Below are 20,721 nucleotides of genomic sequence, written 5' to 3' on the forward strand. Positions count from 1 at the left end.
CTGGTAGCAGCAGCAGACTGACAAGTTGAGGTTTCCAGTTCAGTCAGTGTAGTGTTTTTTTTTAGCCACACAGTGGCAGAAGCTACACAGTGAAAATATCAATGCTGTATGTCTGATGTACAGTATGTCTAATGGGAAATAAGAGATACACATTTTTTGCAGTCAATAGTTGGTGTTACAAAGAGAGCATTTTCTCTAACCTTGACCCTTTCCTAACCTTAACCTAATTTTTCTAACATGCTACGTTAATTCTCCTAACCTGCTACGTTAATTCTCCTAAACTGCTGCATAAGTTCTCCTTACCTGTTACAAAACAGTCACATTCAACAAATTCACTATAAATTCAAAACAAATAGCTGTCCCTGAGCAGTGCAACTGCTTGTGGGGCCACACACCTCTATATCGATTGTTCCTTGAATTAAAAAAAAATGTTTCCCCCCAATTCATATATTCATTGACATTTCACAGTGGTATCTACTGTAGTGATGTACTGTATTCAGTACTGAAATCATATTATATTAAATCAGGGTACAGGGATATTTCTAAAACTCTGTCCAAGACATATGTATTATTGCCAATACATTATATTGTATTGTACAAAGCCATGAGTGCATGGAACTCCCTTCCATCTTATACATCGCAAGTGAACAACAAACCTGGTTTCAAAAAACAAATTAAGCAACACCTTACGGCACAACGCCTGGAAGGGAGTTCCATGCACTCATGGCTTTGTACAATACAATATAATGTATGTTTGTATGTACTGACATGTATGTGTAACTGATAGATGCACACACACAACATGTTAATGTTTTCAAATGTATGTAAATTGTAAAGTATTTTGTCTGTAATGTCTTTTTCGTTATATGTCGGACCCCAGTAAGACTAGCTGCCGCCATTGGCGTCATCTAATGGGATCCTAATAAATAAAACATATTCACTTATAGGCTAACTTGATATTGAAAATGGCTTTGTTTGTCGCTGTTGAATTTAATTGCACTTTAATTGTTGTTTTCAACAAATATAAGCGGCCCTATCAAATAAAAGCAAACCGGATTTGTTGCGCTAGTTAGGTAGGAGGGACTAGTACTTGCCTGCGCCTGACGTAAGCGGTTGTAGACAAGCGGTGAAAGGCGGTTGTGAAGGTACTGCCATAAACAGAGCGCAGACTGCGCCTTTAAGAAGTGCAAATCGAAACAGTAAAGCATTCGCGGTGTCAATGTACTAACAATGAATTTAATCGATATGGTCTTGATACAACTCTTGCTGTTGTTTAATTGCTTATGGAATATTAAAGGTAAGTTTTGGCATTCTGATTCATACAGCAAGGAAAGTGGTTCATCGCTAGCTAGTTCGCTAATCGGATTGAGAAAATGGTAGCAAGCGAGCTAGGCTAGCAGCGTTAACGTTACCTAGCTGGGAGGGGTGCAGCTCCTGTTTTTTTTACATTTATGGTTCCGCTAGGACTACACCGAGAGAGCCTGCTCGAGCCTACGAAAGGTCCACCGAAGTGAAATAAGAATATAACTGTGGTGGATATTTTTCTTACGACATTCTCAACTATCTAGACTAATGTTTACTAAAAGTTATATAGTATCAACATACTAGTCCCCATTATTGCAGTTTCAGTCACGCACTGTTAGTTCAGAGAATCAAGTACAGTGGTTCCCAAACTTGAAATGGGGTCCCCTGAGAATATGTGTTGTTAACAAACAAATGAACTTTTTATTTGATCTTCAACTGGGTATGGAAGAGAACTTGTTAGTGTCGACTAAGACCTATTACACTATTAGAATATGCTTTCATAGTTTTGGACATCCGGCAGGACCTACAGTTGAGTAAATATGAACATACAGCATTAACTAATGTTAGGGATATACTTTTTCCAAATGGGGTCCTCTGTATTAGAGATCGACCGATTATGATTTCTCAATGCCGATGCCGGTTATTGGAGGACCAAAAAAAGCAGATGTTGATTTTTATATATATTTGTAACAATGATAATTACAACAATACTGATTGAACGATGAACACTTTTATTTTAACTTAATATAATGCATCAATCTCTATTTAGTCTCAAATAAATAATGAAACATGTTCAATTTGGTTTAAATAATGCAAAAACAAAGTGTTTGAGAAGAAAGTAAAAGTGCAATATGTGCCATGTAAGAAAGCTAATGTTCAAGTTCCTTGCTCAGAACATGAGAACATATGAAAGCTGGTGGTTCCTTTTAACATGTGTCAATATTCCCAGGTAAGATGTTTTACGTTGTAGTTATTATAGGACTATTTCTCTCTATACCATTTGTATTTCATATACCTTTGACTACTGGATGTTCTAATAGGTACTTTAGTATTGCCAGCCTAATCTCGGGAGCTGATAGGCTTGAAGTCATAAACAGCGCAATGCTTGAAGCATTGCGAAGAGCTGCTGGCACACGCAGTAAAGTGCTGTTTGAATGAATGCTTACGAGCCTGCCGCTGCTTACCATCGCTCAGTCAGACTGCTCTATCAAATCATAGACTTAGTTATAACATAATAACACACAGAAATACGAGCCTTACGTCATTAATATGGTCAAATCCAGAAACGATCATTTTGAAAACAAAAGTTTTTTTTCTTTCAGTGAAATACAGAACTGTTCTGTGTTTTATCTAATGGGTGGCATCCATAAGTCTAAATATTGCTGTTATATTGCACAACCTTCAATGTTATGTCATAATTACGTAAAATTCTGGCAAATTAGTTCGCAACGAACCAGGTGGCCCAAACTGTTGCATATACCCTGACTCTGCGTGCAATGAACGCAAGAAGTGACACAATTTCCCTAGTTAATATTGCCTGCTAACATGAATTTCTTTTAACTAAATATGCAGGTTTAAAAATATATACTTCTGTGTATTGATTTTAAGAAAAGGCATTCATTTTTATGGTTACGTACATTCGTGCAACGATTGTGCTTTTTTCGCAAATGCGCTTTTGTTAAATCATCCCCCGTTTGGCGAAGTTGGCTGTCTTTGTTAGGAAGAAATAGTCTTCACACAGTTTGCAACGAGCCAGGTGGCCCAAACTGCTGCATATACACTGACTGTTGCACAGAAAGCAAGAGAAGTGACACAATTTCCCTAGTTAGAAGAAATTCATGTTAGCAGGCAATATTAACTAAATATGCAGGTTTAAAAATATATACTTATGTATTGATTTTAAGAAAGGTGTTGATGTTTATGGTTAAGTACACATTGCTTTTTTTCCGCGAATGGGCTTGTTAAATCACCCATTTGGCAAAGTAGGCTGTGATTCAATGATAAATTAACAGACACTGCTTCGATTTATATGCAAAGCAGGACAAGCTAGATAAACTAGTAATATCATCAACCATGTGTAGTTAACTAGTGATTATGTTTGATTGTTTTTTATAAGATACATTTACATTTTAAGCACCTTACTGTGGCTCCTTGCTGCACTCGCATAACAGGTAGTCAGCCTGCCACGCAGTCTCCTCGTGGAGTGCAATGTAATCGGCCATGATCGGTGTCCAAAAATGCAGATTACTGATTGTTATGAAAATTTGAAACTGGCCCTAATTAATCAGCCATTACGATTAATCGGTCGACCTCTACTCTGTATATTCTAGTGTCAATTTAGGGTCTTGTGCAGTAAACGTTTGGGAACCCCTGGTCTAGTAGCAAGTTGATTTGTGTAGATTTTTGCTGGCAAAGTGATTACATGCTAATGTACAGAATTTGCAAGCTATTTCGACAGAAAGGAAAAAGCTAATCATACATTGTGACTTGGTAAATTACATTTGTCATTCTCATGATGTGCCCAACTCACTGACTTTTCTTTCTGTATTTTATATGTACACAACCTAGCTAGAGCTCTATGGCTCTGATGCAAATATTACTTTATTTCTATGGTAGACTATAATTAGTTAGTGATATGTATTTTAAAAATTCTAAGCAAATTTTGAATTCATTCAGCATTTAGACGACCTGAAAACATGACACATGGACAGGATGTCCCCTGTGATGCATTAGAATAGACTTTCACTGACCCATGTAGGCTATTTCATAAACATGCCATCAAAATTTGACTTCATTATTCTTCACATTGTTAAGGTCCCACTCCATCTGGGTCTGACTACTGCTGAGTTGACTATACGCCTCATCTGTCTGACATCGAATGCATTTTTCATTTCCCTCTCCTGTTTGCCATGGGCTAAAATACATATGCAGGGTCTGTTTTTTTCTTACCTGCTCTGACAGTCTGTTTTTTCGTGTATGTGAACAAAGTGAGTAATTGATATGCCTGAAGCTGCTGTGGGCCTTGTGTTCCCCTGAGCATTGAGCTCCTCTGCAATTCCTAACTGGTGTCCTGTTTGTTTGTTCAACGATGGAAACCGAAACATTCCACTGCAGATTAAGTGTTTCAGAGACTGCTCGGTCTGATTTGAATGATCAGGACTTGGATTTAATTTGAGCCTCAAATTGTTATTGTGTTGTAAAATCCCCATATTGAAATTACTAGTGCATAATTTATCATCCTAATTAATTATTTTGTTTGTTGATTCCACTTGAGAACTCTCATTAGCTGATAAAGTAGAATGAACCATGTTTCATGGCTCTCCTCGGTGAGCTAATATTCCCACTCATTTGCATTAATCATGGGTGTTTGTTGACTTATATTATTCATGATGGCCAAGTTTGAGCCTTTCATTTGCCTATTTGACTTTTAGTGCAGTAATGACTCCAATACATTCAAGGGACTGGGACATATGCTCAAATTCTAATACTTTAAAGTACATCCTTCCTCCCTGTCTTCAGCTGACCTTAGGGTGATAACTCTTCTGATGTGGATTGATTCGTGAAGCAACTCAATGTTAGCCATATTGGTTTTACCTACCATGTCTGGTCACGGTTCACTTGAAGGGCGTAAAGAATAAATAAATAAATGCTTTAAACAATGCCTTCAGCATCGAATTGGTTCATCCGACATGGGCCAGATGTTGAGTTGGGTCAGATAGTCATTTTGCTGTCAGACTAATTGCAGAACTAAACAGAGCAGCAGCAGAGATCTGTGTGAGGCACATGTTCCCTGGTGTGTCCTTGAGAGCGTTTGCTGCCAACTGAGAGCGTGTGAGCAGAGAGGATGCCACCTAGACTCCGTGATGGCTCACCACGATGTTTGCTGTCTGTGGAAAAAGGGATATGAGCCAGCCAGACTGGAACTCAAAGGTTTACTGAGGAAACAGAGTTCTCTTAGAGGACCATGACAATGTTCTTTCATAAACTAAGAAGATAAGTCCGCCAATGTCCAATCCAAATGCAATTTTAAAAGCACAGATTTGTATTCAAAGGGAGAGTTTGGGATTAAATTGGTCACCACTATTGCAATTCATGTCCTCTAGGTTTAGGCTATATGCTCAGAACCTCAGATCGTTGTACACTGAGTGTACAAAACATTAGGAACACCCTCCTAATATTGTGTTGCATGGACTTTATAAGGTGGCAAGCTTTCCACAGGGATGCTTTCCACAGTGGCTGGGTGGCCTTTGGGGGTGGACCATTCTTGATACACGCGTGACAACCCTTAACACACTCGAACCAGTGCGCCTGCACCTACTACCATACCCCGTTCAAATGCACTTAAATCCCTCTGAATGGCATACATACACAATCCTTGTCTCAAGGCTTAAAAATCCTTCTTCACCCAGTGTCCTCCCCTTCATCATCACCGATTTGAAGTGGATTTAACAAGTGACATCAATAAGGGATCATAGCTTTCAGCTAGATTCACCTGGTCGTTCTAATGTTTTGTACACTGTGTATAATCTTATACATTTTACTGGGAAGGCTAATTATATTATCAGGATTTGGGTTCTAATCTATAATTCAATGCTAGATGCCACATGCAGATTAATAATGAATGTAAGATTTTGTCTTAACCATAGATTTGATTCATGGGTGGATATTAATGATTTGTTAGGGTTTGTGGTAACAGATTCTTCCCTTTTGACTCAAATATGTTTCCAGAGTTGAACATTAATTATTCATAGAGGGAAAGCAGGAGATCTGGCTAATCTGTTCAGTACCAGCTAAACATTTTTAGCTGGTACTGATCCAAAAGCCATAATTTCTAAAGAGGAAGTAGAGTAGGCAACCATGTTAATTAAACTAGTAACATCCCTATGTTCCAATGGATCATATTCTCTTCACCTGTTGAGATGCTGTCTTTTCACTTGCGCTGTGGGACTCCACACACCGGCTTCATTATCTCCCATTCTGCTGTTTCACACAGACATTACATGGGGTGTGTGACTTCCCCGTACATTTGAATGTATTGGAGAGCATTTGCCAAGAGAAGATTAAAAGATGTCAGCGAGACTCTGAGAGAGAGACTCTGACGAAAGGCCTTGTTTGTATGTGGAGAATAAAAGAGTGTTTTAGAGCCATCAGGAGTCCTGTGCTTTGGTAGTACACAGTGGCTTGTCAGGGAGGCATAGCAAAGCCTTTCAGAATGTGGGGTTGTGGGAAAATATGTAATCCTGAATTCTATTTCCCCTCACATATCCAAAGAATTTCAATGAGTCTCCACGATTGACATTGTTATAAAAACACTTGATATTGTGTTTTGTTAGTTTGAAGCATACAGAGCAGCATTCTAGTATATTCACATTCAGAAAGCCAAATATTATTGACCATATTCAAGATGTGCAATGTCAGTGTCAGAAATGCAGAGGGGCTTTGCATTTTTGCCCCTAGATTTTCCAAATTTGCCCCTGAGAGCTCTTGATGGAAAAAGCTGCTGCAATCTTTTCAAAACAAGTCAACAGGGGCAAAATATGCCCCTAACTTTAGATATTTTTTTTTCCTCCATTGGTATCACACTTCATACAGAATGTGTCCACAAAGGATTCTCCTTGACTCATCCAATCAGATAAAGTGCACTCTGCTGGCAGCTATCCTCCCCCCCCCCCCCCAGCACTCCCCCGTCTTGCCCTCTTTGTTGTCAACATTCTTATTTTCAATGCATTTTCCAAGTTGTGAAAATGCTAGTGTTCTTGTCTGGTGTATTGTCAACCAAGGTCAGAGATTGCTTAATTGGATTTGCACCACTCAATGGCATCATTTCCATGTTCTAGGTGTTGCCTAATATCCAGGCTATAAACAAATAGGCCCTATGTACGAAATGCAGGGAAGTTTGTCTAGTGGTGGTATAGTATTGATACCCAAGGCAATATGACACTTCTTCACCTTAGAGGAAATGTGATTCACACACTAGATTTTTTTTGCTCAAATAATTTAAACCTCTGAATAAGGCACGATTAACCCACAGCTGTATGTTATCATACTCCTACTGTAGTGCATGTAGGGTTAGAACATTCAATAAAGACACTCCCGCTCTCAGCTGGTCATAGTGTGTGGTTCTGCAATAGTGTAAACTCAGTGACATGATGGGCGGAGCTGTTTCCGTTCTGTTCCATCCCAGGGTGAGCAGACAGAGTCGTGTGTGTGTGTGTGTGTGCACCACAAACATTCACTGTAATATTAAAACATTGGTCATGACAGGAAATGGATGCTTGTTTGTGAAAGGTTGAAAAACACAGGGAGGGAGTAAAGAGAAGAAAAATAAGACCTTTTGATGTAATGTCACTGCTATTGTGATGTCATAGGTTTCCTGGTTGACATGTCGACCTCAGCAATATTGATACTGAATGGTTTTTGTGTTGAGGTATTTGTGTTTATTTTGTTAAAATGTCTTCATATTTTCATACAGTCCATTTAGTAAGGCGTCTATAGACACATACCAGCTCTATTGGTAGTACAGTACTGCACCTGTCGACGACACAAGTTGTTCAGCTCACACTCCATTCGTACATTTATTAAACATATCATATAGAGCGTGTGGCAAGCTTACAATGATGGCAAAAAAACATTTGAGAGTGCGCTGACCCTGGTGCTAGAGGGGGTATGCAGCTGGAGGTTGAATGTTTTGAAGGTGTACTTGACTATTGTACTAGTCAAATTAGGCCTATGCCCTCTGAAGACAGCATCAAGCAACGATTCAGGAAGCTGAAACATGTAGCCAAGCCTGAACAATCAATAAGGATTACCAGTGATGTTTTACTGACAGGGACCTACCTACTTACCAGTCATTGCTTATCAGACTCACCACATTGGTTTGTTGAAGCACCATTTCCTCTGTTGTTTTCTTTTGTGGGGAAACTGTGAAATGGTTGGCTAGTTTGTTCATTCTGATACTTGTGACATGGTGCCTGACATTTGTATTTCTATAATGACTGTGTTCTCACATTCCCTGTCAGTTTGTTTTTCTGGCTTTATTCAGAGTGCATGGTTCTACCGCTAGTGTTTTGACTTGCCAATCAGTTTCCTGAAAGACAATAGTAAACTAACATTGACCTGAAAATGGTTCCTGTGTTCCAGTGTCAAATCACTATTCCTTTTCACAGCGATATCTCTTTCAGATGGGAGCTGTAAGCAAGCATCACATTCAGTTCTGACTTCATTATCAGTAGGCTCTTTGCTTGTTAACACAGACTACTAACTTGCCCTGCCTCTTGTTTCTTTGCTCTCTGCATCATATTCAAGTGGATGTTGAGCAGTAAGACTAGAATGAAGAAATCTACTCAAAACCGCAATGTTTTTGTGTGTGTGGGCCTAGTTTAGTTATAATTTTGTGCTAAGCCCTCAGCACATAGAAACATGCCTTCGCATCACAATCTCCTTTGGCCGTGACTTTCCACAGTAGGCTAACCTAGTTCTATGTGCAGACATTGTGCTGCGTGAGCCATACATAATATCTGCTTCATAATTATGTTAGCATTACATGAGCAATGGACCCCACACCCTGTACAGTAGTTCAGAGGAACTTCTTCTAAGCATGCATGGAATGAGGAGGAACATTGTACCTAGCTACTCATGATGAGGGAAAAATACATAGTTACAATTGTGCTTTGTTTTTCTCCTGCGGGCAGCGTTAGCTAGAGACAGCTGGCTGTCCCTGCGCCAAAACTCAGGTATTTTCCATCCCATCTTTAAAATACAAAATGGTGAGCCAACATGTTTTCAGCACTTTTTTATTTCCCCGACTGATCAAAACTCATTTTCTCGTGTTCGGTCTATCTGAAGCAGACATAACGTGAGCAATATGTTTGGAACATGAAATCACAATAAAATCACAGTATAGAATCGCAATCCATATAGTATCGGCACCAAAGTATCGCGCTAATATCATATTGTGTGGTCCCTGGCAATTCCCAGCCCTACTAGCTACATTATGCTTTTGTATTTCAGACCGCTGCCTTGACAATTGCCCATACAGGACTGCGGCTCCCAGACCCAAAAGCGTGTTTGTCCAAAAACATCTGCTGTCACCACTACCCATCGGATTAGTAGCTTCTCAGCGGTTAAAGGCTGCAGCTAGCCACAGGGACCACTGGACAGTGGACATGGCATTGGTCCACACCACAACAGTACCCACGAATGCCATGTTATTTGCATTCCTCTGTAGTCAATGGCTGGATGTCTTGTCAGGGATGTAGACTAGTGGTTTACCCATCACTCAGTGTTGTGGTATGGTGCAATAGCAGCCAGGAGAACAAGTGGTGGAGCCCTGAGCTCTCTGGCCTGTCAAACAACCTGCCTTTACCCAGCATGCTAATGTACGTGGAGGGTGACTCATCGTGACCCAAGCTGTTTCCACTTCCTCTGTTCCTGTCAATGGGTTCTATCTGGCCTGTCAAACTTGGCACCTCCGTGAGTGAGGATGAAGACTTCACTGAAATACTATTGACTAAGCCTACAGTATGAAGCCCACAGGCACTACTTGTCATTGACAGCTCTGGCAATTTGGACTAGCAGGTGCATTCCAGCAGGATACAAATAAGGAGTAGCCAACATTTTCTCTTGCAAATTAGTGTTAGTCCTTTACCCTGCCAACTAATTCAAAGTCAGTGACTACTTGCAACACTTCAAATGGATTGACTAGGCAAACAACATTCTTGTATCCGCTAGGCATAGGCCTATATTGTTTGGGGCAGCAGGTAAGCTAGTGGTTAGTGCGTTGGGCCAGTAACCGAAAGGTTGCTGAAAGGTTGCTAGATCAAATCCCCGAGCTGACAAGGTAAAAATCTGTCGTTCTGCCCCTGAACAAGGCAGTTAATCCACTGTTCATAGGCCGTCTTTGTAAATAAAAATTTGTTCTTAACTGACTTGCCTTGTTAAATAAAGGTAAAAATAAAAAATGTAAATAAAAAAAAACATCTAGATTTGAATATTCCAGAGTGTTTTACATTAACTTTTTGTGGCTAGATAAGGGAGGAAATGATGTTAATGATTGACTTGCTAGTTATCACTTAAAAAAATAAAAATATGTTTTAATGTAATGAAAACACTTCCTTATGCTGCCATATAGAGCACTGGGGTCACAGTCCTCACATGCCTGCAGTGACCCTGCACACAGATGTGGTGTGATAGGGAAAGGAAAATACGAGGCAAGGCTGTGCCATGGAAACAACAGTCGTACATTCCTCCAATGGGTTTTCTCAATGAAAAAATCCATGGATCCACTGGAGTCGTATGTGGTCTGACAACTGAAGGGACCGTGGTGTGCCTGCCATACTCCATCTCCAACCAACAGCCTTCGAGTTGACCTTTACCCCGTTGATTCAGCTTCTCGTGTGCAGCTTTGGCTGCTGTAGGCTGGGTTAGTGGGTTTGTACATAACATTCTAAATATTTCCCTTTTAGGACAGAGGTTTAACAACAGATGATGAGTATCACTGAAAGGCATATCCCCTGAAACTACATTGTACCAATAGAGGGAAAAATACATCCCATTGTCATGAAGTTTAAGATATCTGGGTTTTGTTGAACTGTGACTAAATCTACTTTGTTGCAACTTCGGTTCTTAGAAACTTTCAGTGTTGCAATTACTAGGGCTGTGATACCAATATTTTTCCCATGACAAAAAATGAAAACACACGAAGCAGACAAACCTCTTTGGTCTTTTAACAATCTGCTGTGTTTAAGTTGTGTGCTACAGTTTGGAAATTAAATAAATGTGACTCTGGATGATAACCTAATGATGTTTGTTTCCAACATTTAGGGCTGTTATCCTAAAGTTCAATCCTCATGTTTTTGTTTACTTGCCATGGTACTAACAAGTATCACCATACTGGTATCATGCCGGCCCTAGCAATTATTCAGAACAAATATTCAAACGAGAACAAACCTTGTTCTTTTAACCAAACATTTCAATTCAACTAAAGGCTGTTTTGCATAATAGTGTTGTCAATATTTTGTGTATCACTTCTCAAACACCAGCCCTTGCCAAATTGAGCCATATACAATGAGCTGTCTCTTTAGTCAAATAATTGCATTTCTCTCTTGTCTATTCTGCTTTATTCCACTGGTGTTTGCATGTTAATAGGCTGTATGGGACAATGCATAGGCAATGTCATGCCCATGTATGGGGGTTGATGGAGCCAATCTGAGCGTGCTCTATTTTGTTTTCATACAAGGCCCCTCTGTTTCCTGATTGATTAATCTTCTTCCCTTATTCTCACATTAAAAAGCCCACCAGCTCCTGTGTTTCTGTCCATCAGTGTGCCACACTAGACTGCTACTGTCATTAGTCTATTTGTTGGGGGAGGGCTAAGAAAAGCTAGTGTAAATCTCTGAATATTTTCTCCCCGACTCATTCATGAACATGTCATGGCAGGCCGGGTGTGGCCCCTGCTTGTTGAAGAGTTTTTACTCCTACACACTAGGGCCACCAGGACAATACAATTGCTGTGTTTTACTGTGAGACCATTACCCCAGCAGCACTGTATGAGCTCCTCTCTTTAGGTAAGCACGGAGTGTCCCCTTCATATCAAACACAGCATTCGCTGATGACCATACATTTGTAATGGTGTTTTTAAACTAGCGTCTCAGGTAGTAGGCTAACGCATCAACAGCTGTGAGAATCTCAATATCTTTTGAACTTGTTTTTTTGTATGGCGATTAAGTAGTCTCCCTGCTCATGACGTTATAGACGGGTTGGTTGTTTAGCAACACAACCGACGCTTGGGCAACTGTGGGGAAAGACCGACAGGGTTGGCTTAGATTGTTAACAGCATATAAACTATATTTAGTGTCCAAGGAAAAACAGGAAGCAAGGAAAGCACTGGGGATATACAGTGAGGCTGGTACAAAAATGGTATTAGTTTACTGTAGGTGTTAAAATAAATTGTCTGTGTCCGTTAAAAGACACAGACTAAATTTATTTTAACACGTACAGTAAGCTAATACCATTTTTACATGAATTAAAACATAAATACCTTTGCACAATGAGATTGTTTCTCAAATACATTGTTACAGTTGTTGGTTAGCTAGCAAATTTGAGCTATATTAGCATAGACGTGACATCAGTAAAAAAACACCTCAAAACAAGACATGGTATCAAGATAAAACTAGCTTGAAAGAGCAACCTATGATTCCCACTCGGCAGCTTCTTGTCATTTTTGCTAGCTATCTGGCCGTCCAGAAAAACATGGCCTTCTGCCCCATTGAAGCGTGCCCATTATTTGCATGACGTTGCCAGCTAACCAGTCCACAACCAGCTAGCAGGTGGACTGCTAAAACAGCAACTCATTTGGCTCTTATCCTCAGGTGTGTTCGACTGTTCGCATCTGACCGTTCTTTAAAGCCTTTGTTGACTAGGAATGGACTAATGATAACGCTTGGCGGATGAGCTGTTCTGTGCGGCGGTGTCTCGCGCTCCAGCTTGTGTGTAAGCCTGTTTAGCGTGGTAGAGAATTGAGTCGCTGTAAGAGCCAGTCCCTCCCTGGCCGTGCTCCGTCTTCATTACCCAGAGTTGTGTGGAGGCACACTGTCAGAGAGTGCTCTTAGCATCTGTGTCACAGCGCTTTAATGAAATTGATGGCCTATGTCTAAATCTGAGCCGGTCTTCATGCAGCTGAGCTCTCCTCTCATGATTATGCTTTGCCTCGACAGTTCTCTCCACTGTCACACTTAGCTGTACTCTTGACTTCCTGCAAACTGAGGGCTTCATCAGCGGAGAGCTTGGAGACTGGGTAGATGTGCTCATTAAACTTTTTTAGGCACTGTCTTGACATTCTCTTGTTTTAATGTTAGGCATTTCTCTTTCACAAAAGGCATTTCTTTTTCACAAGTGGCAACATCCCTCCTTTTTAATAATAATCTTTTTGCTGTTTTGCCTTCAGCTGTATATTCATCTAATCTCCTCAGATCCTCTTCTAGTCTACAGACGCATTCTGGAGGTAGGAGGAAAATCGAATGTGGAAAAAGGATTATTCTTCCCAGATGAAATGGTCTGCTGTCAACACTCTCCCTTTATAGAAAAGCATTGTTCCTTTGCCACACTGTTGTGCTTAAAGTGTTTTTGTGTTCTAGTCTAGCAGATGTGAATATTCTTTTTTTTCTCCCTCAGTATTTCTTGAGCCCTTTCAAATTCAAATGTTTAAACGTTCTCAACTCTAGTACACAGCTGTCAGGGAAGAGGCTGTGTTTTCCACCTAAGGAGCCCCTCAGTGTGAAGTTGGATCATGTTCCCACCAATGGGAAGCTCTGGAGACACCAGACTGGACACACAGTCTAGCCCTACTGTCCGGACTGACTAGTGAGAGGAGCAGTTTGAACGTTTGCCCAGTCAGCCAACTGCTGAGCTACATATGAGCAGGAGCCAGTGTGCTGTTCCTATGGGACTAGCTTTCATTTTAACCTGAAAAAGAACTGAATGAATAAGTGATGGCTGCTTCCATCCCGTGCTGATTGCTAAAAGTGTGACCGTTGCATCTAAAAGCTCTTTAAAAGACTCCTGTTTCTACATTAATGTCCCCTCACTTTCCTGAAAAAGTAACAGCACAGTGACAGACCCCCAGGAGAGAGGGGTAGCCTCGTGTGGAATCGCAATGCATGTCAGTGTCCCTCGCTTAACGAGCAGCATTTATCCCCTAGCCAGAACTAGATAAGTGGAGAGTTTTATCACAGACGAGCAGGTGGAGGCTGTGCCACTGCTGCCTCCGGGAGAAAACTCCTTCTAACGTCGCTGATGACTACAAAGTTTTTAGTGATTTCTCCTTTCTTTTCTCTGTGCAGGTTTGCTTTGCTCAAACTGTGAAGGAGTTTTTCTCATTCATTTCAACCACAATCACTAAGGAGAATTCAAAGGAACGGGAAATCTCTAGCTTCTGATCTAGGCTATATGCCTATAGGCTAAACATACACATACTTAGGTAGTACAACTGTTGGTGTGCACAAAGTCTTTGTCAAGGTTGCTCATAAGGCAAGGCAATCTAGAAAGTAAACTCCCTTACCTCAGAGTGGAAGATAGCTTTTTGTTCTAGTGGTATGGTTGACACTGGGTTTACTCTGGAGTAGGGCTGTCCCTGACTTTAAAAAAAGAAAATGTGTCTAAAACCTGAAATGGTGCCATGTTTACTGGTTGCTCAGGACATAAAGGGGAAGTTGGATGAGTGGAAAACATTTGATTAGTTGTGGAAAATACTGCAAATAAAGAAACAGAAGGTAAGGAGCAAGCCCTGCATGCATATTATGTGTGCCAAACAGGTGCTGTTAGATAGCTTTCTGACTGTTTGGAACAATGTAAACACTAATTAAATGATAAGCATAGTCAATTTTGTATATATATATTTTTAAGCCTTTATTCCAGCGGTCGACTAAATTGGGTCAGCCGTACTCTGGAGCGTGGTGTACTAATGACCAGGTTTTGATAGCAGTTGGTGACATAATGGTGCTACTCCTCAGCTTTATTGAATAGTATGTAAGCCTTTTTCATGTCTTAGTCGTGACAGACTTTCAGCATGCTTATAGAGAATACCACTCAACATGTACTGCAATGACACAAATGACTGATGATTGGTGGAAATAAATTTATAAGAATGTCAAATCAAATGGATTGGTCACGTACACATGGTGAGCAAATGTTGTGAGTGTAGCGAAATGTTTGTGCATCCAGTTCTGACAGTGCAGTAATATCTAACAAGTAATCTAACAATTGCCTAATACACACATCTAAGTGAAGGAATGGAATAAGAATATATACATATAAACATATGGATGAGCAATGACCTAGCAGCATAGGCAAGATGCAATAGATGGTATAAAATACAGTATATACATATGAAATTAGTAATGCAAGATATGTAAACATTAAAGTGACTAGTGATCCATTTATTAAAGTGGCCAATGATTTCAAGTCTGTATGTAGGCAGCAGCATCTGTGTTAGTGATGGCTGTTTAACAGTCTGATGGCCTTGAGATGGAGACTTAACAGTTTCTCCGTCCCAGCTTTGATGCACCTGCACTGACCTTGTTTTCTGGATGGTAGTGGGGTGAACAGGCAGTGGCTCGGGTGGTTGTTGTCCTTGACAATCTTTGGCCTTCCTGTGACATCGGGTGCTGTAGAGTGTCCTGGAGGGCAGGTAGTTTGCCCCTGGTGATGTGTTGTGTAGACCTCACCATCCTCTGAAGAGCCCTGCTGTTGTGGGCAGTGCAGTTGCCGCACCAGGTGGTGATACAGCCCGACAGGATGCTCTCAATTGTTCATCTGTAAAAGTTTGTGGGTTTTGAGTGACAAGCCAAAGTTCTTCAGCCTCCTGAGGTTGAAGAGGCGTTGTTGCGCCGCCTTCACCATACTGTCTGTGTGGGTGGACCATTTCAGTTTGTCCGTGATGTGTACGCCCAGGAACTTAAAATGTTCCCGCTTCTTCACTGCTGTCCCTTCGATGTGGATAGGGGGTGCTCACTGTGCTGTTTCCTGAAGTCCACGATCATTTCCTTTTGTTTTGTTGATGTTGAGTGATGGGTTGTTTTCCTGACACCACACACCGAGTGCCCTCACCACCTCCCTATAGGCTGTCTTGTTGTTGTTGGTAATCAAGCCTTCTACTGTTGTGTCGTCTGCTAACTTAATGATTAAGTTGGAGACGTGCATGGCCACTCAGTCATGGGTGAACAGGGAGTACAGGAGGGGACTGAGCACGCACCCTTGTGGGGACCCAGTGTTGAGGAACAGCGATGTGGAGATTTTTCCTACCTTCACCACCTGGGGGCGGCCCGACAGGAAGTCCAGGACCCAATTGCACAGGGCAGGATGGGGACCCAGGGCCTCAAGCTTTAATGATGAGTTTGGAGGGTATTATGGTGTTGAATGCTGAGCTGTAGACAATCAACAGCATTCTTCCATAAGTATTCCTCTTGTCCAGATGGGATAGGGCAGTGTGATGGCGATTGCATCATCTGACCTATTGGGGCGGTATGCAAATTGAAGTGGGTCTAGGGTGACAGGGAAGGTGGAGGTGATATGATCCTTGACTAGTCTCTCAAAGCACAGAAGTGAGTGCTATGGGGCGATAGTCATTTAGTTCAGTTACCTTTGCCTTCTTGGTTACAGGAACACTGGTGGTAATCTTAAAGCATGTGGGGACAGCAGACTGGGATAGGGAGATAGGGACATATTCAATATCTGGTCTGTGCATGCTCTGAGGATGCGGCTAGGGATGCCATCTGGGCCGGGACCCTGCGAGGGTTAACACGTTTTAAATGTCTTACTCACATCGGCCACGGAGAAGGAGAGCCCACAGTCCTTTGTAGCCGGCCGTGTCTGTGGCACTGTATAAAAATGATTTTGTTGGCATTTACATATCCCCATTACCAGTAAAACATCATCAAAACCTATTTCTTTCCCTTACTTGCTGTGTTGTTTTCGTTGTTCAGTAGTTAAATTCTCAACCAGGATTTCATCATACGTGTCAAGCAGTGAAGTTTCAGCTCTGTCTGTCCGTGGCCTCCCTTGCTCGGTGCGCACTGTCACTGTGTCTGTTTCCATCTTGTCCAGCTGTGTATGTAACATTTCACGTAAACCCCGTTTCTTGTCTGCATCGAAGTTGCAGTCCTTATGCCTAGCATCGAGCATGGTGGCGACACAGTAAAGAGGCTCAGAGAGAATGCCACTGAATTGCTTGTTCACAGCCTCTAGTACTTTTGTAAGTTTTAACCCCACAGTCTGTGTTGGCAGTTTTGTTGAGCAGGAGTTTCAATGCCATGACAGAGGGGTATCACGTCTGCTGCAGACGCAGTTGATGAGCTTATTTATCCACTCAGTTGTTCGAATGGAGCTAGCTAGTGTGTTCATGTTTCAAACGTGCTGGTTGTCCTACCGCTGATGCCATTTGAGAACATTCTTGAGCATGTGCTGTCAGGCTCATGAGGCTGACATCGCTGGTCCAAATGTCAGTCGTGAAGCAAATAGCAGTGACGCCCATAGCAAGTAGCTCATGGATGTGCGTTTCAACAATACTGTGTAACTCCGGTAGGGCAACACCTGAAGAATACCGTCTACTTGATAGTGTGTACCAGGGCTCAAGGTGCTTGACCAATCGGTGAAAGACAACCGAGAACGGTTGATTGTCAAGGGCAATGAAATCCATTATCTTGGTGTTTAATGGATTTCCCCTTTTGAGTTGTCTCGCTGAAATGTTCTTCCTCTTTCAAATGACTGCTCCACTTGAACGTGTTTAGTAGTTGGAAGTGTGCGCTTAGTATTTTTCTGCTTTTGTTCTGTGTAGCGCTGTATTTTTCATGTCATTACGTCATCTAGCTACGTTATATAGGTATGCACGTTATATAGGTGTGCACGTCATCTAGCTACGTTATATAGGTATGCACGTCATCTAGCGACGTTATATAGGTATGCACGTCATCTAGCGACGTTATATAGGTATGCACGTCATCTAGCTACGTTATATAGGTATGCACGTCATCTAGCTACGTTATATAGGTATGCACGTCAGCTTTGACATCGGTTTGCACATCGGTGTTAAACTAGACATGGGGCCGACGCTGGCATTTTTAGCTAATATCGTCCGATTTCCGATATGCTCACCGATTATATATCGTGCATCCCTACCTCTCCCACGTGACCTACTTGTGTGTTTGTACTGACATATGTAACTGATAATGCGCACACACACTACATGTTAATGTTCTTAAATTTATGTATATTGTGAAGTCTTTTGCCTGTAATGTATTTTTTGTTATGCATCGGACCCCAGTAAGACTAGCTGTCACCATTGGCGTCTGATAATGGGGATCCAAATAAATCAAATCAAGTTACTAATCTCTGCTTAACCACCTTTGAGGGTGCAGCAGCCGTTGTGATGTTTATGTGGCATGAATGTGTATGTGTGCTAAGGTGCGGAGAATTGGGGCAGGTGGTCAGTCCAGTTCAAGTGCTGAGCAGTCTGATGGCTTGTAGATAGAAACTGTCCTTGAGACTGTTGGTATCAGACCTCATGCTCCGATACTGTCTGCCCGGTGATAAGGGAGAGAGCAGCTCGTGGCTGAGGTGTGTGATGCTGCTTGTCTTACTCAGGCACGTTTTTTTATGTAGATGTCCTGGAGCATAGTCCCAGTGACGTACTCGTCCATCTTCACCACCTGCTGGAGGGCCTTGTGGACGGAGCAATTTGTGTACCAGGCCGTGATGCAAACGGTCCGGATGCTCTCAATGGTGCAGCGGTAGTATTTGGAGATGACCCAGGGCAGCATGCCAAATTTCTTCAGCCCCTTAGGAAGCAGAGACTCTGTTATGCCCTCTTGACATGAATGGTGGTGGTGGTGTTGGTCCGTGACAAGTCCTCAGTGATGTGGAATGCAAGGAACATAAAAATCCTGACTCTCTACTGCAGTCCCGTTGATTTGGATTGGGGTATGTTCCCTCCTCTGCTTCCTGAAGTTAACAATCAGCTCTTTTGTTTTGCTGAGGGAGGGAGAGGTTGTTGTCATGACACCACAATGCTAGGTCACTTACCTCCTCCCTATAGGCTGACTCATCGTTGTTGTTTATCAAGCCTACAACCGTGGTGTAGTCAGCAAACTTTATGATGGAGTTGGTGTCGTGTAAAGCCAACATGAATGAGGCTATGTAATGTTTTTGAACCTTTTTTCACAGTACATCAAATTTAAAGTGCTCTGGTGATTACATTTTTTATTTATTTTTATAAACCTCTAGAATTGGAAGGGAAACAAAAAATCTCTCTGAAGTTTGACAAATGGCAATTTTTCTGTGTTGGCGGAGTTTCTCTGCTGTAATGTGTTTCTGGGAGCAGGGGGAGGGAAGATGAGACTGGGGCTAGGGATTGGATCACATCAGTGTAGAGATGCCTGGAACCCCTGCTAGGAGCTGGAAATGATGAGAATGGTGTTTGTCAGATAATAAAGTGGTCCGAGTCAGCAGGAGGCAGACTAAAGGGTGTCTAGCTAGCTGCTCTTGATGGGAATCACTCTAGGTCCCTATGATGGGAATCACTCTAGGTCCCTATGATGGGAATCACTCTAGGTCCCTATGATGGGAATCACTCTAGGTCCCTATGATGGGAATCACTCTAGGTCCCTATGATGGGAAGGAGAATGGGGATATATTTTGCAGCACACTGCAGTCTTTTGCTTATCATCTACTCAACTTGTGGAAGGTTTTTTTTCTTTTTCTCCCCAGCATTTCAACACTAAATCTCTTATGTTGGAATGGGAAAAGTGAATGAAGCAAATATATACCATTGGGCCTCTATAGTATTATAGTATCTTGTGGGCCCAGGTGTCCTTCAAAAGTGAAGCTATTCTTAGTCCCAAAAACAGTGCTTGAGGAAGTAACATCTTTATCCAAGGAAGGATGAAATGGAAAACACACACACACACACACACACACACACACACACACACACACACACACACACACACACACACACAGTAAGTCTAAATCAATGGTGAGAATGAGAGAAATACACACAGCCTGCTGTTGTATTATTCATAAGATACTTGTGAATCTAGTCAAGGCTAAAGCTTTCATAATGAGGGATTATGTGTCATGGTCTCGGGTTTAAAATAATTCTTAATAGACTAGCTACGTTTTGAAGTAGTGCTGTTCTGAAGTTTTGTCACTGCACCCCATGCCTACCTGCCGGTGAGGAATGACTTGTTTTGACTTTTTAATTGGCCATTAAAAGTCTGTTTTCACCTCTGTTCCTGCAGGTCAGTATGGAAACCCTCTGAACAAGTACATCCACCACTATGAGGGCCTGTCCTACGACACCGAGGCCCTGCACAGCAACCACCAGAGAGCCAAGAGGGCTGTCTCCCATGAGGACAAGGTCCTGCAGCTTGACTTCCACGCACATGGAAGGTACGTCACACTCTTTAGTCTAGTGTACATTTTAAAGTTCATAAGAGATCTAGCGTTAGCCTGCTTGCCAAATCTGTAGTGCTTTAGCCAACTCATCTGATTTATTGTTGTCATGCCATTCATTTACCAATTATTGACTGACGTGACAATGTCAGGTAGAGGAGTTGGATAGAATACGAACAGATCTGGCAAATCTCCCAATGAAGTCTGTGTGGGGGTTTGGATTACAGGGGTATCTTAACATGGGATCAGGAGCAATTCTGAGCCCTGGACTCTTGTGAGCCAACATTGTCTTTCCCACACTGGCTGGGACTCTGAGAGAGTGGTGTGGTAGTCTGGCTTGGCATTGTGCACCAGCGTGATACAGGGATAGCCTACTGGAAGGCAGAGGGTGTTCACTGGTAACCAGGCCTAAAGTGTTGTTATATCAGCCTGCAGCAAGCTACTTCTTCTCACAGGCACCCACCTATTCCT

The 20,721-nt window shown here is 41.8% G+C and overlaps 1 protein-coding gene across 1 annotated transcript in view; it reads left to right on the forward strand.

The window, feature by feature from the left end:
* Positions 1–1,048: 1,048 nt before the first annotated feature.
* The window catches only part of adam10a (ADAM metallopeptidase domain 10a), an 85,095-nt gene continuing 65,422 nt past the window's right edge, over positions 1,049–20,721 (forward strand). The window contains exons 1-2 of the mRNA XM_031830932.1: positions 1,049–1,297; positions 20,097–20,247. Of these exons, the coding sequence (XP_031686792.1) occupies positions 1,231–1,297; positions 20,097–20,247 (218 nt within the window). The 5' untranslated portion in view covers positions 1,049–1,230. The remainder of the gene's footprint in view (positions 1,298–20,096; positions 20,248–20,721) is intronic.

Source organism: Oncorhynchus kisutch, linkage group LG8 (assembly GCF_002021735.2).
Source record: "Oncorhynchus kisutch isolate 150728-3 linkage group LG8, Okis_V2, whole genome shotgun sequence".
NCBI lineage: Eukaryota > Metazoa > Chordata > Actinopteri > Salmoniformes > Salmonidae > Oncorhynchus > Oncorhynchus kisutch.